We start from the raw sequence: 22,165 nt of genomic DNA, 5'->3' as shown, positions 1-22,165 counted from the left end.
TTCTCTGGGTAGGGTCCTGCTCTCCGCTCTTCTCCCTTGATGGTCCCAGGGACCTCTGCTCCTAGACTGAAAAATTAATCACTCCCCTCCTTGCTACAAAATGTCTACCTTTACATTTCCAACCCTCACAATCAGTCCTGATAACAATTACTCACTATTGTATCACAAGAGACCTATCCGCATTTCATTTCATCAGCCTCGCCTAGACAGATTGGATATTATTCAGTGGCTTCAATCTCTTTTAAGATATGAAGATTAAATAAGGAGGAGCAGCAGAGATGAGGGAAGACTGGGGCCAAGTCACATGGACAACTTCAATGAATCAAGACCTTCCTCCAGAGTCAACAGAGAAAGTCTCCCCCTAGAGCTGGCATCCTGAATTGGGACTTCTGATCCCCTAAATTATGAAAGAATACATTTCTAGTTTGTTGAAGCCATCCACTTGTGGTGTTTCTGTTACAGTAGTTCCATGGGAGAAAGCCGAGGCTTTCTGCCTTGGAAACCCTGTACAGGTTGCTATGAGTCAGAATAGATTCTATGGCACACAACCACCACCATCACTACCAGTTACTAAGATATCTTTTGAAATCTTGACATGATCTGAACCTTGGCTGCCTCCTTCTAGAATGTTCTAGCCTTGTTCACTCCCCCCAGGGGCTGGAATGTTTGTCATCTCAGGTGATAATTCTCTACTACAGGCCTAGCTCTGAGGAACCAACAAACATCCAAGGATGGTCAGGAATGAGACAAGTTCTCACTCATTGGGGAAAGGAAAGCTTGAAGATGCAGCAGGAGGCTAGGGAGAGATGTGAGTGAAGAAAGAATTGTTGTTTTAAGATAGGAGACACATGAATGCATTGATTTGTTGAGAAGAAAGAGCCAGTAGAGAGTAAAAGTTAAAAAGCACAGGAATTACAAGGGTTGAATAAGGAAGACCATAGAAGAATTGATGCATTTGAGTTATAGTGTTGGAGAATATTGAAAAGTACCATGGACTGCCAAAAGAACAACAGATCTGTGTTGGAAACAGTACAGCCAGAGTGCTCCTTGGAAGCCAGGATGGACAGACTTCATCTCTCATACTTAGGACATATTGTCAGGAGGGACAAGTCCCTGAGGTAAAATTGAGGGCCAGAGAAAAAGAGGAAGACCCCCAATGAGATGGACTGCCATAGTGGCAGCAGTAATGGGCTCAAGCATAGCAACAATTGTTAGGTTGGCCCAGGACTGGGCAGTGTTTCATTCTGTTGTACATAGGGTCGCTATGAGTTGGTACCAACTTGACGACACCTAACAATAATACCACCAACAAGAGTTGAGCAGTAGACTGTGAACTACACGGTCAAAACTTCCAGCCACCAGCTGCTCCCCAAAAGACTTAAAAGCCTCAGAAACCCTATACAGAGTCACTGTGAGTTGGAATCCACAACAAACAAAAAAAGGATGACTGCAAAAGGCAAGTTCCTGAAGCACTGAGGAAGCCAGGTCAGGTGTGAAGGAAGCAGGTAAGATGGGGGTGGCGATCTGACAGTTGAGAAGATGGGATACTATTTACAGAAATGTGGAAGGAAAAGAAGAGTGAAGTTTGGAATCGGCTGAGGGGTCTACAGGAAGCTCACCAGCAACATACAGAATAGTTCTAGGCAGCAGTAAGGATAGAGGGGCAGGGGTGGAGGCAAGGGAAATGTAGTGTGGTACCATACCATGTACGGCACTGGAAGATAAGCACTCGACCTCACGGTCGGTTTGAACCACAGGGTCGGCCGTTCAAATTCACCAGACACTTCTTGGAAACCCTACACAGGATTGCAATGAGTCAGAACCGACTCAATGGCACTTACCAAAACAGAAATCATTCCATGTGGCCAGACAAGCCTAAAGAGCAAGCAGGAAGGGAGTTAATGATAAAATGAGGGCCTAAGGAATGAGGCAAGAAAAGGCTGAGAGAATGGGAGAAAAAAAAAGGGGTGTGGTTAAATTGTTCTGACTCATAATGACCCTTATAGGGCTTCCAAGGTTTTTAAATATCTTTGTGGGAACAGGAAGCCTCATCTTTCTCAGGGAGCAGCAGGTGGGCTTGAACCACAAACTTTGTGGTTTGCAGTCCAGTGCTTATCGCATGGGGTTACCCATAGGAGTGGCTGGTGAGCTTGAACCACAGACTTGCAGTTCAAACCAACTTTGCAGGGTTGCTTTAATAACAATAACTTTTGTATTGTGGTTGTTAAGTGCCTTCGAGTTGGTTCTGACTCATAGACACCCTGTATAAAGGGTTTCCAGGGAGCAGTTGGTGGGTTTAAACTGCGGACCTTGTAGTTCCAAGTCCGGCGCTGATCCTCCAGAGCCACACCAGGAGTCCCTTTCGTGCAGTAAAACCTGTGAAAGTCAGAACCTTGAAACCTGTCTGGGTAAGGAAAATTGCAGTATTTCCCATGAAAACAAGTAGTACATTAACGGTGGAGAAAAGAAGCCAGTTTCAGTGAGTTCTGGCTCTCACAGGTTTCATTGTATATATCTGGAATTTCTATTAAAAACAAACAAACATAAAAACAATGATTAAATCATTCTTCAGCCAGTGATTCTGGCTGAAGAGTGAGAAGAGGTTGTGGGGGTAAGAGTAGAAACAGGAGCTTAGTAGGACACTTGGGAAACAGAAAAGAGAAGTCAGTTATCTTCATCTCAACATCACAGGATTGCTTTTATCACACCCCCAAAATATCGGAATCATGATTTATATATGGTTTTATAACTTTTTTTTTTTTTCCATTCAGATGATTCCTTTAACATTCCCCTTCTTCCATCATTTTAAAGAACTGTATTCTGGTTATGCAAAGGGTTAATGCTGTAGCTGAGCTACAAAGTACAGATTGGCAGTTTGAACCCACGTGCAGGTACCTCAGAAGAAAGGCCTACTGATCTGCTTCCAAAAAAACCACCCACTGAAAACCCCCGTGGTGGCCAGCTCTACTCTGACACACGTGGGACATGCTGGATACCCTGGGCAGAGCTGGGATGGCATGCTGCTCTTCCCAACAGTTCCCGAGAATACCCCAAGTGGAGGAGTCACAGGCCTGAGGCTGACTCTCCTCCAAGAGCCTCTTATTGGCCCTATTCCAGGTGATTTCCACTTTTATTGACTTAAATTTTTCATGGTTAAGTCCCCCTCTTGCAGTGGGAAAGTTTGCTTTTACACAGCCTCTCTTGCCATGTAAAATGGCTATGTGACCCACCAGGGGGACTGGGCAGCTTGTTAGTAAAGCAAATAAGATGTGCTGCACCCTTGTGGGGGTGGGGCTATGCAAATAAAGGTCTATGGAACCCAAGCGAGGGAATCCTCAGTTTTGTCCTCCAAAGGCAAAAGGAGAGACCTCACTATCACCAAGAGATGAGAAAAGAGCATGTCCTTTGGGTCTGCGATTCCTGCATTGAGAACCTAGACCCAGGAAACAGAGGGAGAAAGAGAGCCATCAACAGTGAAGATGGCCCAAGTCAGCAGGAAGCTGCACCAAAAAAATGGTGACAGCAGAATCAGGAGACTGGCCAAGACAGCACACTAGGCTACCAAACCCACACAGCAAGGTGGTTCCAGTGGCTATGCTGACCCACAGAGTGAGAAAGTTGAGCACCTTTGTTCAGGAGGCTTGAATGGAGTGCCTCTGGGAATTTATTGATGGAGCTGGGTTTGCTAACCCACAGCGCTAGAGAGCTGAGTGCCTGCAGACCCAGGCTTACTTGCGAAGTGAGGTAGCCCTGGGCACTTTCTGGCAGAGAGGAAGCTTTGTAATGCCTGCCCAAGCAGGGTAGAGGACAAGCTGAGGGGCCAAGAGTCCAAGGGCTACTAAAGACCTGCCTATGTACCCAGCTGAGAAGAGGCTGTCATGAATGACGCACTTTATCATGAGATGTTCCTGATGCTGAATTATAATCTGTTACTTCCCTAATAAACCCCATAACTGTTAGTATTGTCTATGAGTTCTATATGGCCAATGCAACGAACTACCAAACCCAGCAGAGTAGTAAAGAGTGATGAGGAGGGAGGACTGGTGTTGGAACTGGCAAATAATTTGGAGGCTGACCTATTGGTGCTGACAAAGATTCCCTACCTCCTTGTGAAGTTAGACCAGGAGGTCTGTTGCCCTCTGCCACCATCATTTTTATCCCACCTTTTCTTTAAAGTTGCAGTGTATCCCTGAATCATGAAGCCTCAGAGGGGGTGCACTGACAAATGTTGATGGACTGTGGAGTTCCTTCTTTGTGCTTCAAGCCCAGGCAACTGAGAGTGTGTGACAGCCCATCGTCCAACAAACCTCCCTTCTTCCTGGGGTCAGTCTGGGCACTAAGCCCAGTGGGGCAGTCCCCGCTGGGGCAGAATAAGGCAGCCAGCAAGCTCCTCCAACATCACCACCACCCAAACACATTAAGGCAGCACAGAAGAAGGAGGCTAATTAATGACCCACATTGAATAAAATGTGACGGTAAAAGAATGCAGAGGCTCTTTAGGGCTGGACGCAATTTACAGTGATTGCTGAGATTTAAAGAAAAAAGGTGCCACAGAATGGAGGTAGGGGAAGATGTGTATGCACACAGACGCTCTCAGAAGTGGATGGAGACTCACTCTGGAGCACACATGTAGGTGGCTCTGGACCACGGATGGCAAACATTTTAACTACAGAATTCTTGGTACTCTTTGACTCTGATACCATGTATACTCATGCAGATATGGAAACAATCCGAGTCGATGCCAAGACATTTGGAAGACAGCTAGCTACCTGGCCAACCAATTGGAAGCTAATCATACGTGTGCCATTCCAAAGAAGAGTGACTCAACAGACTGGGGAGATTATAGAACAATATCACATGCAAGCACAATTGTGCTGAATTGAAAAATGGTTACAACAGCACATTAATAGGGAGCTGCCAGAAACTTAAGCCAGATTCAGAAGAGGACTTGGAGTGAAGGATAATCATTGCTGATGTCAGATGGATCTTAGCTGAAAGCAAAGAATACCAGGAAAGATCTTTACTTATGTTTTACTGACTCTGCAAAGGCACCTGACTGTGACTCATAACAAACTAGGGATAACACTGCAAAGAATGGAAATTTGGGAGCACCTCATTTGGGTGTTCCTGAGGAACCTGCACACAGTCCAAGAGGCAGTCATTAGAACAGAACAAGGAGACACTGAATGGTCTAAAATCAGGAAAGGTGTGTGCTGGGGTTGTATCCTTTTACCATATTTATTGAATCTGTATGCTGAAAAACTAACCCAAGAAACTGGATTATATGAATAAGAGAACATGGCATTAGAATTGGAGGAAGACTCACTAACAGCCTGCAATATGCAGATGGCACAGCCTTGCTTGGGGAAAGGAAAGCTGATTTGAGACACTGCTGATGAAGACCAAACAATACAGCCTTCAGTGTGGATTACACTCAGTGTAATCCTCACAAATGGACCAAAAAACGACACCATGATAAATGGAGAAAAGACTGAAGTTGTCAAAGACTTCATTTTGCTTGAATCCACAATAAAAAAATGGATGCATTTGAATTATGGTGTTGGGAAAGAATATTGAAAAGTACCATGGACTGCCAGAAGAACAAACAAATCTGTCTTGGAAGGAGTACAGCCAGAATGCTCCTTAGAAGGGAGGATGGCGAGACTTCGTAACGTACTCTGCACATGTTGTTAGGAGGGACCAGTTCCTGGAGGACATCATGCTTGCTAAAGTAGAGAGAGGATCAGCAAAAATCAGGAAGACGTCCAATGAGATGGACCGACACAGTGGCAGTAACAATGGGCTCAGACAGACAAAACCATTGTGAGGATGGCACAGGACCAAGCAGTGTTCTGTTCTGTTGTGCACAGGGTCCCTATGAAGTCAGAGGCAACTTGATGGCATCTAACAAAAAACGACACCACCACCAGCATGTGTACACCTTTTCTATTTAGAAAAAGAAATAAAATGTCCAAATAAATGGAGAATTGGCACCCATGCAGATGAAAAACCCTCTTTGCTAACCAGGTTCTTGTTACAATATATTATCTTTGTGACCTGTCAGCTTGCAAGCGAGGTGAAGGGTGTACGATTTAATTAATCTCTCTGCAGTTATGGGGTATTTATCACAGACCCTGAAGCTAAAGGTGTCCTGCAAATGGCACTGATTTTTTTTTTTAACTTTTTATTGTGAATTGAGTGAAGATTTATAGAACAGATCATCAGTTTTACAGTCAACAAATCACATATTTTTGTTTTATCTTAATGATAGCAATCCCCCCTTCCATGTAATATCCCACTTCCTCCCTGTTTCCTGTTTCCATTCCTTCTGATTTCCCAACCCTCCTGACTTTTGTCTTTAGGAATCTGCGATCCTTTTGATCTTGAATGGTTACCATCCTATGGTGTATGTACCTCACTAGTGTTACTGTTCTCATCTATATACTTGTCTATTGTTGTTGTTGTTAAGTGCCATTGAGTCAGTACCAACCCATAGCAACCCTGTATAGGGTTTCCAAGAAGCAGCTGGTGAGTTTGAACCGCCAACTTGGTGGTTCAACTTGACTTTACCTCCAGCGCATTAGCCCACAGCGCCAATCTGAGCCACGGGGTAAGTTCAGCTCTAGGTCTGATGGGAGACCAAGGACCATAGCCTTGGGGTTCCACCAGTCTCTATCTGACCTTAGTAAGTAAGTCTTGGTCTTTTTGTCATGATTGTGAGTTTTGTTGCACATTTTCTCCTACTCTAACCAGGACCTTCTAACGTGATGCCTTTCAGAGCAGTTGGTAGTGGTAGCCGGGCACCATCTAGTTCTTCTGGTCTCAGTGTTGTGGTGACTGATGTTCAGGTGTTTTGTTAGTCACTGGACTAACTGCTTCCAAGTGTCTTCAATTTTCATTATTCTTTTCTCCAGACAGAAAGACACCAATAGTTAGTTGCACCTTAGATGGCTACTCAAGAGCTTTTAAGATCCCAGTCTCTACTCATTAAAGGAGAATTGTCTTTGTGGACCATGTTTTATATAAAAAGCACTTGTTCTTGAAATCGCAGTTTTAACGTGAATTGCCAATAAAGAAAGAAATATGAAGGGGCTTCAAAAAGTTCGTGGAGAAATTCCATTATCTTTTTTAAAAAAACTTTTTATTGTGAATTGAGTGAAGGTTCACAGACAAGAACATCAGCTTTACATTTAGTGAATCACACACTGTTTCACCTCAATGAGTACAATCCCCTCCCTGCTTCCTCCCTATGGCTCCTGTTTGCATTCCACTCACCTTCCTATCTTTTAATTCCATTCTCCCATGAGCTTTCTGAAGTCCCCTCATATATTAAGCTATGATGAAGGGTAGCTTCAGGTCTATTGAGAAAGAATAAATGATAAAAAAACAAAAACAAAAACAAAAAAACACCCAAAAGATTCATGTTGGATCTACTAGTTCTTTGAGGGTGGAAAACCACAGGCTTTCCCCATTCTGTTTCTATCAGATTCATGAGAAAGAGACCGAGTCCCACATTAGGACAGAAGTCCAGATCAGGAAGACTATAGCCGAGGAGTCCACATGCCTACCAAATATTTATCTTCATTCAGCATGTGCATCTGAATAAAACCCCGTGACTATTCCTAGCAGCCACGCCCACAGAGGGACTGCAGGTGAGTAGGTTCTAGTGGAGGGTAACTTTGGAGGTATGTGGGGGGCTTCCACAGAGGGCTCCAGGGCAGGGGTGGCTACATGGAGAAGGGTAAGGAGTGCACTGTTTCAGAAAGAAGGAGTTGCATAAGGAAGAACCTGGAAGCGAGAAGAGGAAAGGGGTGATCTGCTTAGACAAGACAAGGGTGTCCCTGGGCTATGGCCTGCAGTGAGAGTGGGAATGTTGCTAGGAGGAGAGACAGGGGCCAGGCTGAGCAAGAGGGCCAGTCTTGGACTAAGCTGGTAATCTGTTCACACCCTTAGTTTTCTCAGAAAGAATTTACAGAGCACCAGGAGTGTGCAGGGCACAGTTCAAGAAGTGGGGCGCTACAGCTGTGCCTCAAAAAAGTACCTGCTCTCAGAGAGCTGGCGCAGACAAGAGGCAACCATTAACAAGCAAACAAATGAGTAAGACAATTTCTAGTAGTGACAAATGCTGTGCAGAAAATCAAATAGAATGAACGATTAAGAATGCGTGTGTGTGTGTGTGTGTGTGTGTGTGTGTGTGAGTGAGAGAGAGAAAGAAAGTCTGAAAGTGGGGGGTAGTCAGGGGACATCATTCTGTTGAGATCTGAATGACAAGAAGGAACTTGCCAGACAAAGACGGGGAGGGAGCCCCAAAGAAAGGAGGGCAGGGACAGCACAGTCAGAAGCTAATTGTACAAAGCAATTGTTCTGCTAATAAGACCATGTTTAGAAAATTAGGCTTTTATTTTTCCCACTTGTAAAGAACTCATTAGTGAGTTTTATTTTTAGTCCTTTCTCTGGGGGTTTTAGAAGTTGGAAGGGAGGCTTGCTGGAGCTCAGCACAGGCTAGATCACGGGTGGGGTTTAAGCCCCACACTAGACCTGCAGGGGTGAGTGACAGTGGGAGGAGGCAGAGGTGGAAGAGTGACCCACCTGCTTCGCGCTGTCACATCCAGGAAGAACTGCACGAGAGTCAGCAGGTTGTGATGATGGTCAGATACCCAGCTTAGGGCACGGCACAGAGGCTGGAGCTGTGGAAATGGAGAGCACTGAAGTATGGTTGTGGGGAGGAAACCACCTTCCACTCTGGGCACACCACCCAACCGGCTGCTGGGAGAAACCCTGGAGATTAAGAGAGGTCAGTCACAGAGGCCAGGGACGTGAAGGAGTGTTCCCAGCACTGTGGTGACCTCCCAAGCAATACTGTGTTCCCAGGAAGGGTGTGCTAAGAGTGCCCTCTGTTTCTTGGAGCTCTCAGGGCCTCACAGATGAAGCAAGGGGTTCCAGAATCCCTGGTACCTTCCCCGGCCACTCCCCAATGCTCTCCAGTAACAGGAGCAGGAGCTGCTGGAGATCTGTCTTGGGCTGCATGCGGAGCCCCACATCCAGGCCAGCTTGGCACAGCAGCTTAATCAGGTCCAAGAGGTGGTCATCGGTGTAGGCCCCTGGCTGGGCGAGGACACACAGTGTCAGGAACTGGAGAGATGAGGGAGAAAGAGAGCTGGGGAGTAAAGAGGCAGAAGAGAAGACTCCTGGGAGACGGAATCGGGGCAGAAGGGCTCAGCACTGGCATCTCCATGTGGCACTGCGGGGGAAGAGCTGAGAAAAGCAGCCACAAGGGCTAGACTGGAGGTGGCAGGTGTAGGCAGGGAGAGTGGGCGTTCTCCGTAGCCCAGGTCTACCAGCCAGCTGGGACTGCAGAGGTGCTGAGCTCTCAGTCGAGGTTCCTGATGGTAGTCACTGACTTCCCTGTGGAGTAGAGTCTCTGCGTGGTGCAAACAGTGAACCTGCTTGGCTGCCAACGTCAAGGTTGGAGGTTCAAGTCCACCCAGAAGCTCCTTGGAAGAATGCCTGGTGACCTACTTCTGAAAAATCAGTCACTGAAAACCCTGTGAGCACAGTTCTACTCTGATATACACATGGTCACCATGAGTTGGAATCAAGCTGACAAGTGACTCTGAACTGTGGGAAAGGCCTGGAGGGGGAACATAGGGAGAGTGCTAGGACCAGGTAGGACATCTGACTCACCTTACAAATGTAGCTGAGGCTAGTGTCCAAGGCCATCTCCTGGGGCTCAGTCTGAGGCTCCCTCCAGCTGACATTAGCTTCACTTTTAAGCAGTCTAAGGTAAGGTCAGAAACAAAAGCAAAACAAAAATCAAAACACGAGGAAATAAGACAAGGTGGCTCAGTGAGAGAACTGAGGCAGGAAGGGAGGCCTACACTGCTGACAACGCCACGTCGGCGTCAGACCCCACTCCCGTGGCTTAACAAGTGACCACAACATAGCCACTAAGACCACAAACCTTTATCATCTCCCACAGTTGCTGAGGGTGAAGAACCCGAGAGTGGCTTGGCTGAGGGGTTCTGGCTTTCTCAGCCTCCCTGGTGAGCTTGCTGCCAAGATGTTGGGCAAGGGGTACAGTCCCCTAAAGCTCCACTGGGATGGAGGATCTGCTTTTAAGCTCACTCCTGTGCCCTGGTCACTGGTGCCGAGACCTCTACTTCTTGCCACATGGACCTCCCCATCGGGTTCAACATGGTAACAGGCTTCCCTCAAAGCTAGTAATCCCAAAGAAGAGGTTTTTTATAATCTAATCTTGGAAGTGACGTCCCATTACTTCTGCTGACTTCTCTTGGCTACACAGCCAAGTCATAACTCAGCATGGGAGGGAGCTACTCAAGGATGTGGGTACACTAGGAGATGAGATATCTAAGTGCGTAGAGAACAGTGTCACTGAGGCCTACACTCTGCCTCCTGACCCTGCCAGTTCTGTATGCTAGAGGCAGAGTCTGGGGAAATGGGAAACACATTACTGCCTAAGTGAGTCTCTACTTTGGGTTATCTGGAGCTTGGAAACCAGAAAGTCATACTCCCAATCCCCAAAAAGGGTCTTCCTTAAATCAGTTATCCCTTTATCTGCATGGTTATGGTGGCTGCTCGTGTGCATGAAAAAGCACACCATGGTTGTAGCTTCTATCAGGGTTAGTTTCTGAAGTTGGCAAGTAAAATGATTCTCAGGAACTGCTCCAAAGGTGTTCTTTTGGAGCTCCCACATTGCCTATTGATAAGCAGAACCTGGCCAGCTTCCCCTAGTGGTGGAACAGATGACTGAGCGCCACACGAAGTCAGGGCATTAGTGGGATGTGGGGTCGCATGCCCCATCTCACATGCTTTCCGAGCATATATGAGGGTGCTTCAAAAAAGTTCTTGGGAAATGGAATTGGAAGAGAATGGAAGTTTTCCTCCAACTTTTTGATGGCCCTCGTGTGCTAGCTGGCTCTAAGCTCTTCTTTCTTTCTGGCCAAATGTGTACAGCGAGTTTCAAATATACTGAGCTTATGACAAGGCTCCTTTGCTGTCTCAGCTAGCTCTTCACTCTTACCAATGAGCTTCAAGTTCCTGCTATCAGAGCTCTCCATACCTGAAGATAGTGTGAAGACAACAACACTGTGGACAGTAACTTCTTCCAGGGCAGCCGCATAGGTCGCCGCCATGCTCTCATGTTCCTGCAGACTTCAGTGAAATGTCTCTGCTCTTATTTATTTATTGGCACTGGCTGCTCCTCAGAGGAGGGGAGATCTGTCTACTAGGCACTTGGAAGGTTGGCACCGATAAACCAAAGTTGGTGAAGGCGGGCCTGGGGCTGAGCTTGGTCATTCTTCCAGATTTTAGTATTTCTTAGGGCCAAGAGAATGGGCGAGGCTGGCGTTTACACGCCTGGATGAACATCTGGAACACTCTAGGACTTGTGCCAGTACGTGAGCGGGGCTCTGATTTGGGGCAGCCAGTGGAGGTTCACTGGGTCCACAACATGGGTGGGAATGCTTTCAGATTCTGCAAGGATAGGGGAAATCCCAGGCTCTCAGACAGTTTGGTGCTCCCACATGAGGGCAGGAGTGCAGTATATGTGAGTTGGTGATGAGTGCAGGTGACAAGCCTCTCCTCCTTGACAAGGAATGGCGACCTTGATGGCCAGTGAGTGAAAAGGGCAGACAGCCTCCCTGTGCCGCTTCTCTGTGGGCACAGCAGGCAGGGGTTACACGCGAACAAGCAACAGAATGGGCTCCTCTATCCCCTGCCATCCCGAGGAATCACTTGACTGAAGCACTGGCGTCTGTGACTGCTATTCTGAGACTCGGCATCAGCTGATCCCCAGGACTCCACCACTGCTCCCAGGAAGAGGCAACAGAGCACGGGAAATTTGAAGGCCAGCCATTCCCAGGTGCCCCCTGCATTCATCAGGCCAGGATGACTGGAAGGTTAGTTAACTCTCTGAGATAAGTACCCTCATCCATACCATGTCCCCAGGCCCTGCCTCCTCTGAACTCGGCTGGCAGGGTTAGGCTCCCTTTTTGACAGCCCGTATCTGGGAGCTGGAGTGTGGCTGTTTTCCACGCACTTAGGAATCTCAAAGGTGCGCTTTCACTGACCTAGAGAGTCCCTGGGTGGTACAAACAGTTAACACACTCAGCTGCTAACCAGCTGAGTTGGATGGAGGGGTAGGTTTGAGTTCATCCAGAGGCGACTTGTAAGAAAGGTCTGACAATCTACTTCTGAAAATCTGGTCACTGAAAACCTTGTAACACATAGGGGATCAAAAGGAATCCAAATTGGTTGAATGGGAGCTGAGTTTTTCTTTTTCTAGTCTCAGTTTCTTGATTTGCTTTCACCAAGAGTTGGGAAACACGATCATGTTACTATCTGTATGGGGCACCGGACATTCTCAGGGTAATGGTGGTTAAGTGAATTATACAGCATCATCATTACTCAGAACAAAACAGCAGCCACCTGTGCTGTTCTGGAGGCGCCCAGTGGCCAGGGGCCCACATCACACAGGCTCCTGAATTGCTAAAGCACACTGGACCCAATATGTAGGCTCCTCTTGGCCGAGGCCAATACCTGGCGAGGAAGTAATGCTGAACTAATAAAAGAGAAGCGAAACTTTCCTGGGTCAAATTACACTGTCCCAAGACAGCCAGTTACCAACCACCCTCAAGCCTGATGGGATGCTCTTTCACTGTATTAATTGCCATTTATTTCTCTGCTTGCCCTTTGCACTAGACAGCACTAGGCTATTGTCTATAATGGCCAGGCCTGTGTGTCTGCTGACCAGGGCTCTCCAGCTGGGCTTTGTCATTCAGGAGCTGTCTGGGAAGATCAGTCAGAGCTACCACAGGACCTTTCTGACTCTTCCCAGGTGAGCTGGGGGCACTGACAAGCGTATTCTGTGTAGCAGTGAGGGAACACATTAAGCCACCTCCGCCAAGGATGAAGCTCTTGCACCTAATTTTTATCCAGTGTTCACAGGCAGGGGCTCCTCCTCTTCTGCCTTTTGTTACCATTCTCTTGCTTTCTCCCTCCCAGCCTCACCCGAACAGAGGTCACTTTATTCTCAATAAGGTAGACATCAGCCAATCTGCACAGTTCAGCTGCAGAAGGGTTGTAAGTTTTTTTTAACAACTCAACCTTTTAACAGCAATTAAAATGATCAGCTGTGCAAGCTTCCTGTTCATCAATGCAATTTTTCTATCACTGTAAACTTAAACTCAGTGCTCCATAAGCAATAGTCCCTCTCTCCCTCCTTCCTCTTGCCCTTGGTAACTACTAATAAACTTTGGTTTCTACACATTTGAGAAAAGTTGTATCTTCTTGAAAAGAAATCTTTAAGCACTAGATGAGAGACGGCCAGGGATTTTACGGAAAATCTGAGATTAAAAGCAAATAGTGGAAGAACTATCTTCTTCATAGCAACTATAGTATTTGGGGTCCTGCACAGACATCTTAGCCCCGACATCTAGCTTTAGCAACTATGAGGCTCTATGAGTACTGGGGAGGAGAGCCCCCTGCTCTGCCAGGGGAGCCCAAGATGGAGTAGCCCTGGAAGCCAAAAGAAAAGACAGAAGTGGCAGACATGAAACCAACTGGCACAGGATGAGTCTGAGTTTATCCAGAAAAAGGATGTAGAGGACTGTGGGGGACAGCAGCTCTGAAGCTCCTCCTGAGGCCCATACATCCGTAAAGGATGTCACATCTTTGCGCTGGCGCCCAGGGAACCCAGGACTTCCCAGGCATATCAGTCAGGCAGCAACCCAGGAAATCTCCCCACTTTGCACCCACCCCAGGGAAGATGCTGGAACAGTATCCAGGACCAGTTTTTCTGTTTCTCATTGGGAGGCTGGGTTTAGACAGAAAACTCCTACTAGGAGCCATTCCCAAATGGCTGGGTCAGTTGCCCCCAGCCTGTTCTTACAGACTGTCCACTACAGCCCTGGCCCATAGAGCTGCAAGCGGGAGAGATCAGCTAGGAGCTTCTAGGGCAGTTCCGAATCCTGGTGCTAAGAGCCAGCCCAGGGTATGCGGCCCAAGGGATGAGGGGTGGAATTGGGGTGGACTCCAAACAGCATGTCTGGATGTGCGACCTTCCGCTCTGTCAGCAGTGAAGGTCTGCCTTCCTCCCACAGGCCTTCAATGCAGCCGGGTACAGCTGGAAGTCTGCAGGCTGGGCTCTGTGTACCAACATCGTTAAGGAGGTCCTTTTAAAGGGCCGCTGTTCTCCTGCCCACCTGCGCGCCCCACTGCTGCCTCCAGACAGGGCATTTACCCTGCTGAGCAAGCAAATCCCCAGAGGAGGGGGAGGGGGAGAGTGCTTCTGGGGGCCAGTCTGCTCTGCCTGCCACCTCCCACTCTCCAAGTCCACACCTGATGTTCATCAGAGCAGCAGGAAGTGGTTCCTCTGACCCCCAAGGACCCTGCTAGCCTACCCAGTCCCTCCCCAACCATCCCCCACCCCCCCATGAATTTCTTGTTCTGAGTGTTAATTCTCTTCCCCACCCATCCCAGAAGGTGTGATTGAAGCTGTGTTAGGAGAGAGGAGAGAAGTTTATTACACCAGATATGGGACTCAGAGAGGAGGGAAGGGGCAGGAGAGTGGCAGGCTGGCACATGTGTGGGGTATTTATAGCCACAGCCAAATGTGGTTCAGTGTGGCTTGGCAGACAATTAACTAAACACAGTCGTGGAACAGGTTCTTAGGAAATGCCGGCTCTCCTTGCCTGCAGAGGCACATCCTCCGCCATTGCAGAACTGAGGGTCCCCAACACCTCCTTCCTAGGGCCCAATGATCCTTGGCAGAGTTGGGGCCTCCGACTGTACTCAGAGCCCTAAATTTGTGGCCAGCGAGTCACTTCTGACTCAGCAACCGCAGGTGTCACAGAGCAGAGCTGGCCCCAGCCGTCATCTTGATGGAGGCCTTCTTCCAGGGCACTGCTGGGTGGGTTCAAACTGCTAACTTCTCAGCTGCTGTTTGTGCCCACCCTGCAGCCTATACTCAGGGTTCTAAACACCCTGTTATATTTCAGACCATCTTCTCAAAAAGTCCTTGAGAAATAGTTTGGCTGTGTGATGATTTGCAGGAGACTATGACGTGAGGTACCTGTGGAAGGTGGCGCTAGTTCCCGCTATGTCAGGGATTTAGGGACTGAATGGATTTGTTCCTAGAGGGCAGGGACAGTTGTGCTTATGCAAATTAGCACCTTTGTCTCTCCACGAAGGCACCCAGCCCAGTGCACAAAGGAGGCATTTTGAGAACAAAAGTGAACATTGAAACAGCAGGTGATTTTAGGTAGCAGGCCAAATGAGAGGCTTAGAGTTAGACTGAAAAAACTGGAGCATGTCTTGGAGGATATGAGGCTGAGAAGTCTGAGCTTTACTCGAGAGGAAGAGGCCAGAGGGGCATGCTGAGTAGATGCCAGACCAAGGAGGAAGAGTCATCCATCCCTGGGCGATTTGGTCGACCTGTGACTGGAAGCTTGGTGCTACAAGCACCATTCGTGGTGTAATACTTACATCCACAGAGGACTCTGGGTGGTGCGAACGGTTAACATGTAAAAGGTTGGCAGTCTGATTCCACCAGAGGAACCTTGGAAGAATGGTCTGGCGCTCTATTTCGAAAGGATCAACCACTGAAACTGTACAGAGCACAGTTCTACTCTGATACAGATGGGAACACTCATGCTGAAGTAAATTCAACCATAACTGTGACATAGTCACAGATATTTGTGTGTGGCTGTCCTGTAACTACTGCTCAGGTAAATACTAGCTACTTGTGTCTGATTTTCTTCAAGAGCTACAGACAACAAAACCTTGTGGGCCCAAGCCTGGATTCGGTAACTAGGGAAGTACTCACCTCCTGCCATGCTGACAGAGGCCCGTGGGGTCCCCAGCAGGGCTCTGGGCTCCCAAGCTGTGAAACACTGCGACGATCTCTTGCAACGTGGGGCACCACATACAAATGTCTTTTTCATCTGTCAGGACAAAGTCAGGTGAGAGTGGGAACAAGGAACATGTCAGTGCTGTGGGATTGGATTCACAGGTACCATGGGTGCACCTGGAGAAACGAAGACGTAACCAATATGTTTTCTGTTACCTGCTGGAACTTTGAGAACCATGGAAGCTCTCTTATCTGGTCTCCAAGGTCCAGCTGCACTGAAGTGTGAGGGCCCCAGCATAACAGACAGACAGACAGACAGACAGACAGACAGACAGACACACACACACACACACACAGTGGCTATCAGGGCACTTCCCTGTAAGAAATGCCCAGAGTACAGTGAAGTGAAGGGCCCTGGACCAGAGCACCCCAAACTGTGACACTCAGAAGACACCAGTGCCAACACCCCCAGTCTGTCTCACAAAGGCTGAGGTCACCCCTTGTTTGCCATCACTCTTACTGAGACATCCAGGCATCCCCTGGTCTGGATCCCTTCTGTGGCCTGTGAGGCAGGCTCCGACTACTACTCTCTCCTGGCCAATCTAATAATAATACACGAAAAACCTTACGTACTCAGGGCTTTCCCTTCTGTCAAGGACGTTTTCTGAACCAGGTGAGGAAAAAAATAATCAAAAGGCCACATCCCACATGCTCGTCTACACTGTGGTCTCTGCACGCCTGCCTGTCCTGAAGGGGAGTCCACGTCTCCACTGGCTTCTCATTTCTCCACAGAATCACACTCACTGACACACTTGCTTCTAGCCTCTCTCTCCCCAATGGCAGGGACAAGTCAGTGGTTGACTGGCTGAGGATGCTGAATGAGTGTCCACACAAAAGCCAGGCCAGAATGAAGCACATCCAGTAGTACATGACAAAGGGAGAAGCTGAAACCAGTCAGTTAGCTTGGTGAAGAATGCAGATGTTTAACAACAGAGAAGTGATCAGAATCAGGAACCTGGAAGCCGGACTTCAGCAGTACATACTTGAACGTCCTCATTCTGGAGGCTCCTAAGGTCCCTCCCTCTCTTCTCCTGTGTGCCCAGAACCCTTTGTTGCTGCCTTCCAGTGGATTCGGACGCACAGACACCCTAGAAGACAGAGTACAACTGTCTCAGAGGGTTCCCAAGGCCTTCATTTCTATGGAAATGGATTGCCAGGTCTTTTCTCCCAGGGAGCACTTGGTGAATTCAAACCTTTTGATTGGCAGTCAAGTATTTAACCATTGCTTCACCAGGGTTCCTTGCCAGGAACCAGGCCAAGAGCTAAAGATAAAATTATGTCCCAGTTGACTTTATCCTCAAGAGGACGAAGAGCTGGGCCGATAAAGAAAGAGCTTGTGTTTTGCAAACCCCAAAGCAGCTCATGGGAAGGGGGCCATTTCACAAGGAACAGGAAGGGAAGAGTAACCCCCAGAGAGGGACAGAAATGACAAAGGAGGAAAGGCATGAAATGGCAAGTCTAGAGGCCTGAAGCAAGAGCAGGGCAGAGAGTAGGGGGGCTGGAGTTAGGTGGGAACTTCTTCCAGGGCCACTGCAGGAAACACTTCAGCCCACCAAGGAGAGACCGCAGCAGCAGCACTGAATGGCGGCAGTGCCGGAGACTCTGCACAGTGAGCAGAGGGTCTCTGAAACCTGCCCAAGGACATTTCTTCAACCAGCATCAAGTGTCTCTGTCTGAAATGTAGATAGGCTGGGGCTCACCAAACAAGTAATTAGACTCTTAGAGGAGGAAACTTTCTTATTTGTTTTTTTTCTTCTCAGGCAACTTAACAACTAAGAGAGTGGTAATGATACCCCTGGTGCGCTTCACAAGCCAGCTGGGAAGAATGAGGTCTGCAAAACACAATGAAATTCCATTTGCGGAAGGACTGTTTACCAGGACCTTTGGGGGACCATGCATGTATTTGCACATACGTGTGAGTGGGTGCAGGAACTTTCCAGGGAGAGAAGGCCTGCGTGAAAAAAGAAAACCTGAGAGCAAGACATGCTCAGCTGGATGGGAAGGTCCTGCCCAGCAGTCTCAGAGCCCCGGGGGCACTGAGTCTGGCCCCTTCCCCTGTCCCCACCTAGGACCACACAGGTGCATCTGCTGCTTCAAAGCTCCTTGGCAGGCAGCAGTGCCCAACACAGCCAGCCTCCAAATCTGGCATTTTCTGTTTTCCCTGTTCCTACCCAGAAATTACTCCATGCCACTGCATAACCCAGGCTGATGTGTCAGGGCCGGTTCAGAGGAGGGGGCTCAGATGCCTCCGGAAAAACCAGCCCCCATCAGTGGCCCTGGAGCTTGGTTAAGGGATGACTATGACAGGAAACTACCACCAGAGCCCATAGTTCACATTGCCTATAAGTAGGCCATGTGCTCAGCTTTTCCTGAATATTGTTTGTCCCAAATGAGGGCTTTTTTGGAGAGCTGACACTGAAGAAAGCATCGGCACACTGCCTGGAAGTCCCTGGTGGCCCGGTCAACAGGCTTGTCTCCCTTATTCAATTTCTCCACACACATAACACAGACATCTTAGGTAATTCCCTGTGGGGTGGAGGTGGGGAATGGGGGTGGGGTAAAGGGACTGGTGCCTTTTAAAATGCCAGCAGTAGCAGCCCCAAGCATCTGGGCAGCAGCTGATCCCCCACACCGCCCACTCCTCTGTCTGGAGGCTGTGAGTCCGGAAGCATTCTTTTAGGTTTGCTCTCCTGGGATGGAACTAATGCTTGGGGTTGGGGGTGGAGAGGTGAGGGAACAAACACTAGGTTTATAGTAAAAGTTAACTTTTCCATCTGTGCCTAAGAGGAGCTGTTTCTTCATGTAAGGCCGACCCCAGCATCATTTGCATGGAATGGGAAAACCATATACATCACTGGACCAGCCTCAGCTGCTCCCCAAGCCTGGTTCCTGCTAGTCTCCCTCTGCCTCCACACTTCCCCTGGTCCTCACCCACCAGGTCTCACCTGAAAGAGGGCTTGGGGTTAGTGGGTAAGACAGTAGGTAGCAGGGCTCACAAGTTACATGCCTTTCTTCTGAAACCCCCTCCCCCTAAATAATAAGTGTCCGAGTTGCCGCCTTGGGGGAAGACGAGGCAGCACTTGTCTGCCTGGGTCCTGAGTCTAACAGTTCTCAGAGAGGGCATGGGTGTCACGGCCATGTGTAAGCCATCTACCCGACCAGCAGAGTGATAGCTCTGCTGGATTCCGGAACAGAGAGTGGGGCTTGTACATTTGTTGTTGTTGGCGGTCATCCAGTTGGACCCTAACTCACGGTGATCACGTGCACTATGAACAACATGCTGCCTGGTGCTGACCCATCCTGGGGATTGGTTGTAGATTGGACCCTGGGGATCCATGAGGTTTTCACTGGCTGATTTTTGGAAGTAGATTCCTAAACCTTTCTTCCTAGTCTGACTGAGTCTGGAAGCTCTGCTGAAACCTGTTGGGCAACACAGCAATCCCAGGCCTCCAATCACAGATGGTGGTAGCTGTGCATGAGCAGCACTGGCTAGGAGTCAAACCCCACTCTCCTGTGTGGGGAGGGAGAAGTGTACCACTGCCCCATCCTAATATTGAAAACCCACCCAGGAGGCTGATAGTCTGTTCTTTTCTCCTCCCGACTCCCATTCCTTCCTTGAGCACTTTCACACTACAATTTAGCCTTGTATCCACATAGCCAGCTTTAGTTATTTGGCTTTAGCCTTGACGTTCTCAGGTTCCCTTGAGTTGGCTCTGACTCATAGAGACCCTATGAACAACAAGTAACATTGCTGGATCTTGTGTCATCCTCACTGTTACAGGCACTGTGCCAATCCATCTTGGTGCGGAGTCTTCCTCTTTTTCACTGGCCCTCTATGCCAAGCATAATGTCCTTTACCAGGAACTGTTCCCTCCTGAGAACATGACCAAAATGAAGTCTTGTCATCCTCGCTTCTAAGGAGCATTGTGGCTTCCAAAACAGATTTGTTTGTTCTTTTGGAAATCCAGGGCATATTCAATACTCTTTGCCAATACATATTTCAAGAGTGCATCAATTCTTTTCTGGTCCTCCTTATTCACTGTCTAGCTTTCACATGCATATGATGCAACTGAAAATACCATGGCTCAGGTCAGGCATACCTTGTCAGTCCTCAAAGCGACATCTTTGTTCTTTAACATTTTAAAGAGTCCTTTTGCAGAACTGCCTAATAGAATATGCATTTGATTATGGTTGCTTCCATGAATGTTGACTGTGGACCCAAGCAAAATGAGATACTTGACCACACTTGAATTTCTTCTCCATTTATCATGATGTTTATTGGTCCAGTTGTGAAAATTTTTGTTTGCTTTACAATGAGTAATAATCTCTACTAGAGGCTGTACTCATTAATCTTCATCAGCAAGTGCATCAAGCCCTCTTTGTTTTCAATAAGCAAGGTTGTTCTATCTGGATATCGCAGGTTGTTAATTAGCCTTCGTCCAATCCTCATGCTTCTTCATTTAGTACCGCTTTTAGGATTATTTGCTCAGCATTTGGATTGAATGGTGGTGGTGGTGCACTGTTGAATTAATTCCAACTCATATAGGGTTTCCAAGAGCAGAAAGACTCATCTCTCTTCCGTGGAGTGCCTGGTAGATTCAAACTGCTGACCCTTTGGTTAGCAGCCAAATTCGTAATCATCTACACTACCAGGGCTCCTTACAGAGTGAGTTAAGTATGGTGAAAGGATACAACCCTCAGGCACATTTTTCCTGGATTTAAACCTCTGTTTAAACGACTGTCTCTTGGTCTATGTACAGGTTCCACGTGAGCACCATTAAATGTTCGGGAATTTCTGTTCTTTGAAATGTTATCCACAGTTTGTCAAGATCCACACAGTTGAATGCCTTTGCACAGTCAATAAAGCACAAGGAAACATCTTTCTGGTATTGTCTTTCAGCCAGTTCTATCTGACACCAACAATGATATCCCTTGTCCCATGTCCTCTTCTGAATCCAGTTTGAATTTCTGGAAGCTTCCTATCATTGTATTGTTGTTGCAACCATTTCTAAATTATCTCCAGCAAAATTTTACTTGCATGTGACATTAATGACACTGTTTGATAATTTCTGCATTCTGTTGGGTACCTTTCTTTAGAATGGGCACAAATATGTACCTCTTCCAACTGGTTAGCCAGGTTGCTGTCTTCCAAATTTCTTGGCACAGACGAGTGAGCACCTCCAGTTCTGCATCAGATGTTGAGACATTTCGATTTGTATTCTGTTAATTCCTGGCACCAGATTTTCCACAGACAGAGGAAGAGCTGCAAAGACCTAAGGCAGAGCACATTTCCTTGTTCCCCTGGGTGGTGAAAGAGTTAACATACCCAGCTGCTAACCAAAAGATTAGTGTTTCAAATCCACTAGAGGCTCCTTAGAAAAAAGGCCTAGAGATCTACTTCTGAAAACTTGGTTGTTGTGATTGTTAAGTGCCATCCATCGAGTTGGTTTCAACTCACAGGGACCCTCTGCACAAGAGAACGAAACACTGCCTGGTCCTGAGCTGTCCTCACAATTGTTACAGCTGAGCCCATGGCTGCTGCCACTTTTTATCAATCCATCTCATTGGGGGTCTTTCTCTTTTTTGCTGACTTTACCAATCAAGCATGATATCCTTTTTCAGGGACTGGTCCCTCTTATAACACATCCAAAGTATGACATACGGTGTCTCAACCATCCTGCTTCTATGGGGCACTCTAGCTGTACTTCTTCCAACACAAAATTGTTTGTTCTGGCAGTCATAGCACCTTTTTTTTTTCTTAATTGTTTTATTGTGAATTATGTGGTAGTTTACATGGGAGAACACTAGTTTTACATTCATTCTATCGTATATCGTCTCATTGCCATGGTTACAATCCCCTCCATGCAATCCTTCCCCTGTACCCCCCAGGTCTTCAGCACACAGTTGCTCTCCCTCTCTGGATCTAAAGTCTCCAGCTGCTCCATCGCTCCATGTCATCGTCTCTGGCTCCATTTCAGGCATCACTGCTTCTCTGGGTAGGGTCCTGCTCTCTGCTCTTCTCCCTTGATGGTCTTAGGGACCTCGGCGCCTCGACTAAAAAGTTAATCACTCCCCTCCTTGCTATAAAAGAGACCTGTCTGTATTTCATTGCATCAGCCCCGCCTAGACAGATTGAATACTACTCACTGGAGAGTCAACCTTCCTCCAGACCCTCTGGATCTAGGTTCCCTCTTGAAAGCTTGTAAGCCAGTCACTTCTTGCCTTTGTAGCCCCCCG

The 22,165-nt window shown here is 47.7% G+C and overlaps 1 protein-coding gene across 1 annotated transcript in view; it reads right to left on the bottom strand.

The window, feature by feature from the left end:
• Positions 1–22,165, bottom strand: part of FAM178B (family with sequence similarity 178, member B) — a 180,312-nt gene that overhangs the window by 65,203 nt on the left and 92,944 nt on the right. Inside the window, 4 exon segments of the mRNA XM_006878280.1 lie at positions 8,590–8,687; positions 8,956–9,132; positions 9,685–9,778; positions 15,845–15,962. Of these exon segments, the coding sequence (XP_006878342.1) occupies positions 8,590–8,687; positions 8,956–9,132; positions 9,685–9,778; positions 15,845–15,962 (487 nt within the window).

The sequence above is a fragment of the Chrysochloris asiatica genome, unplaced genomic scaffold (assembly GCF_000296735.1).
Source record: "Chrysochloris asiatica unplaced genomic scaffold, ChrAsi1.0 scaffold00395, whole genome shotgun sequence".
NCBI classification, from domain to species: Eukaryota; Metazoa; Chordata; class Mammalia; order Afrosoricida; family Chrysochloridae; genus Chrysochloris; species Chrysochloris asiatica.
Note: the sequence above shows the minus strand (reverse complement) of the source record. Positions and strands in the feature narration are given on the sequence as shown.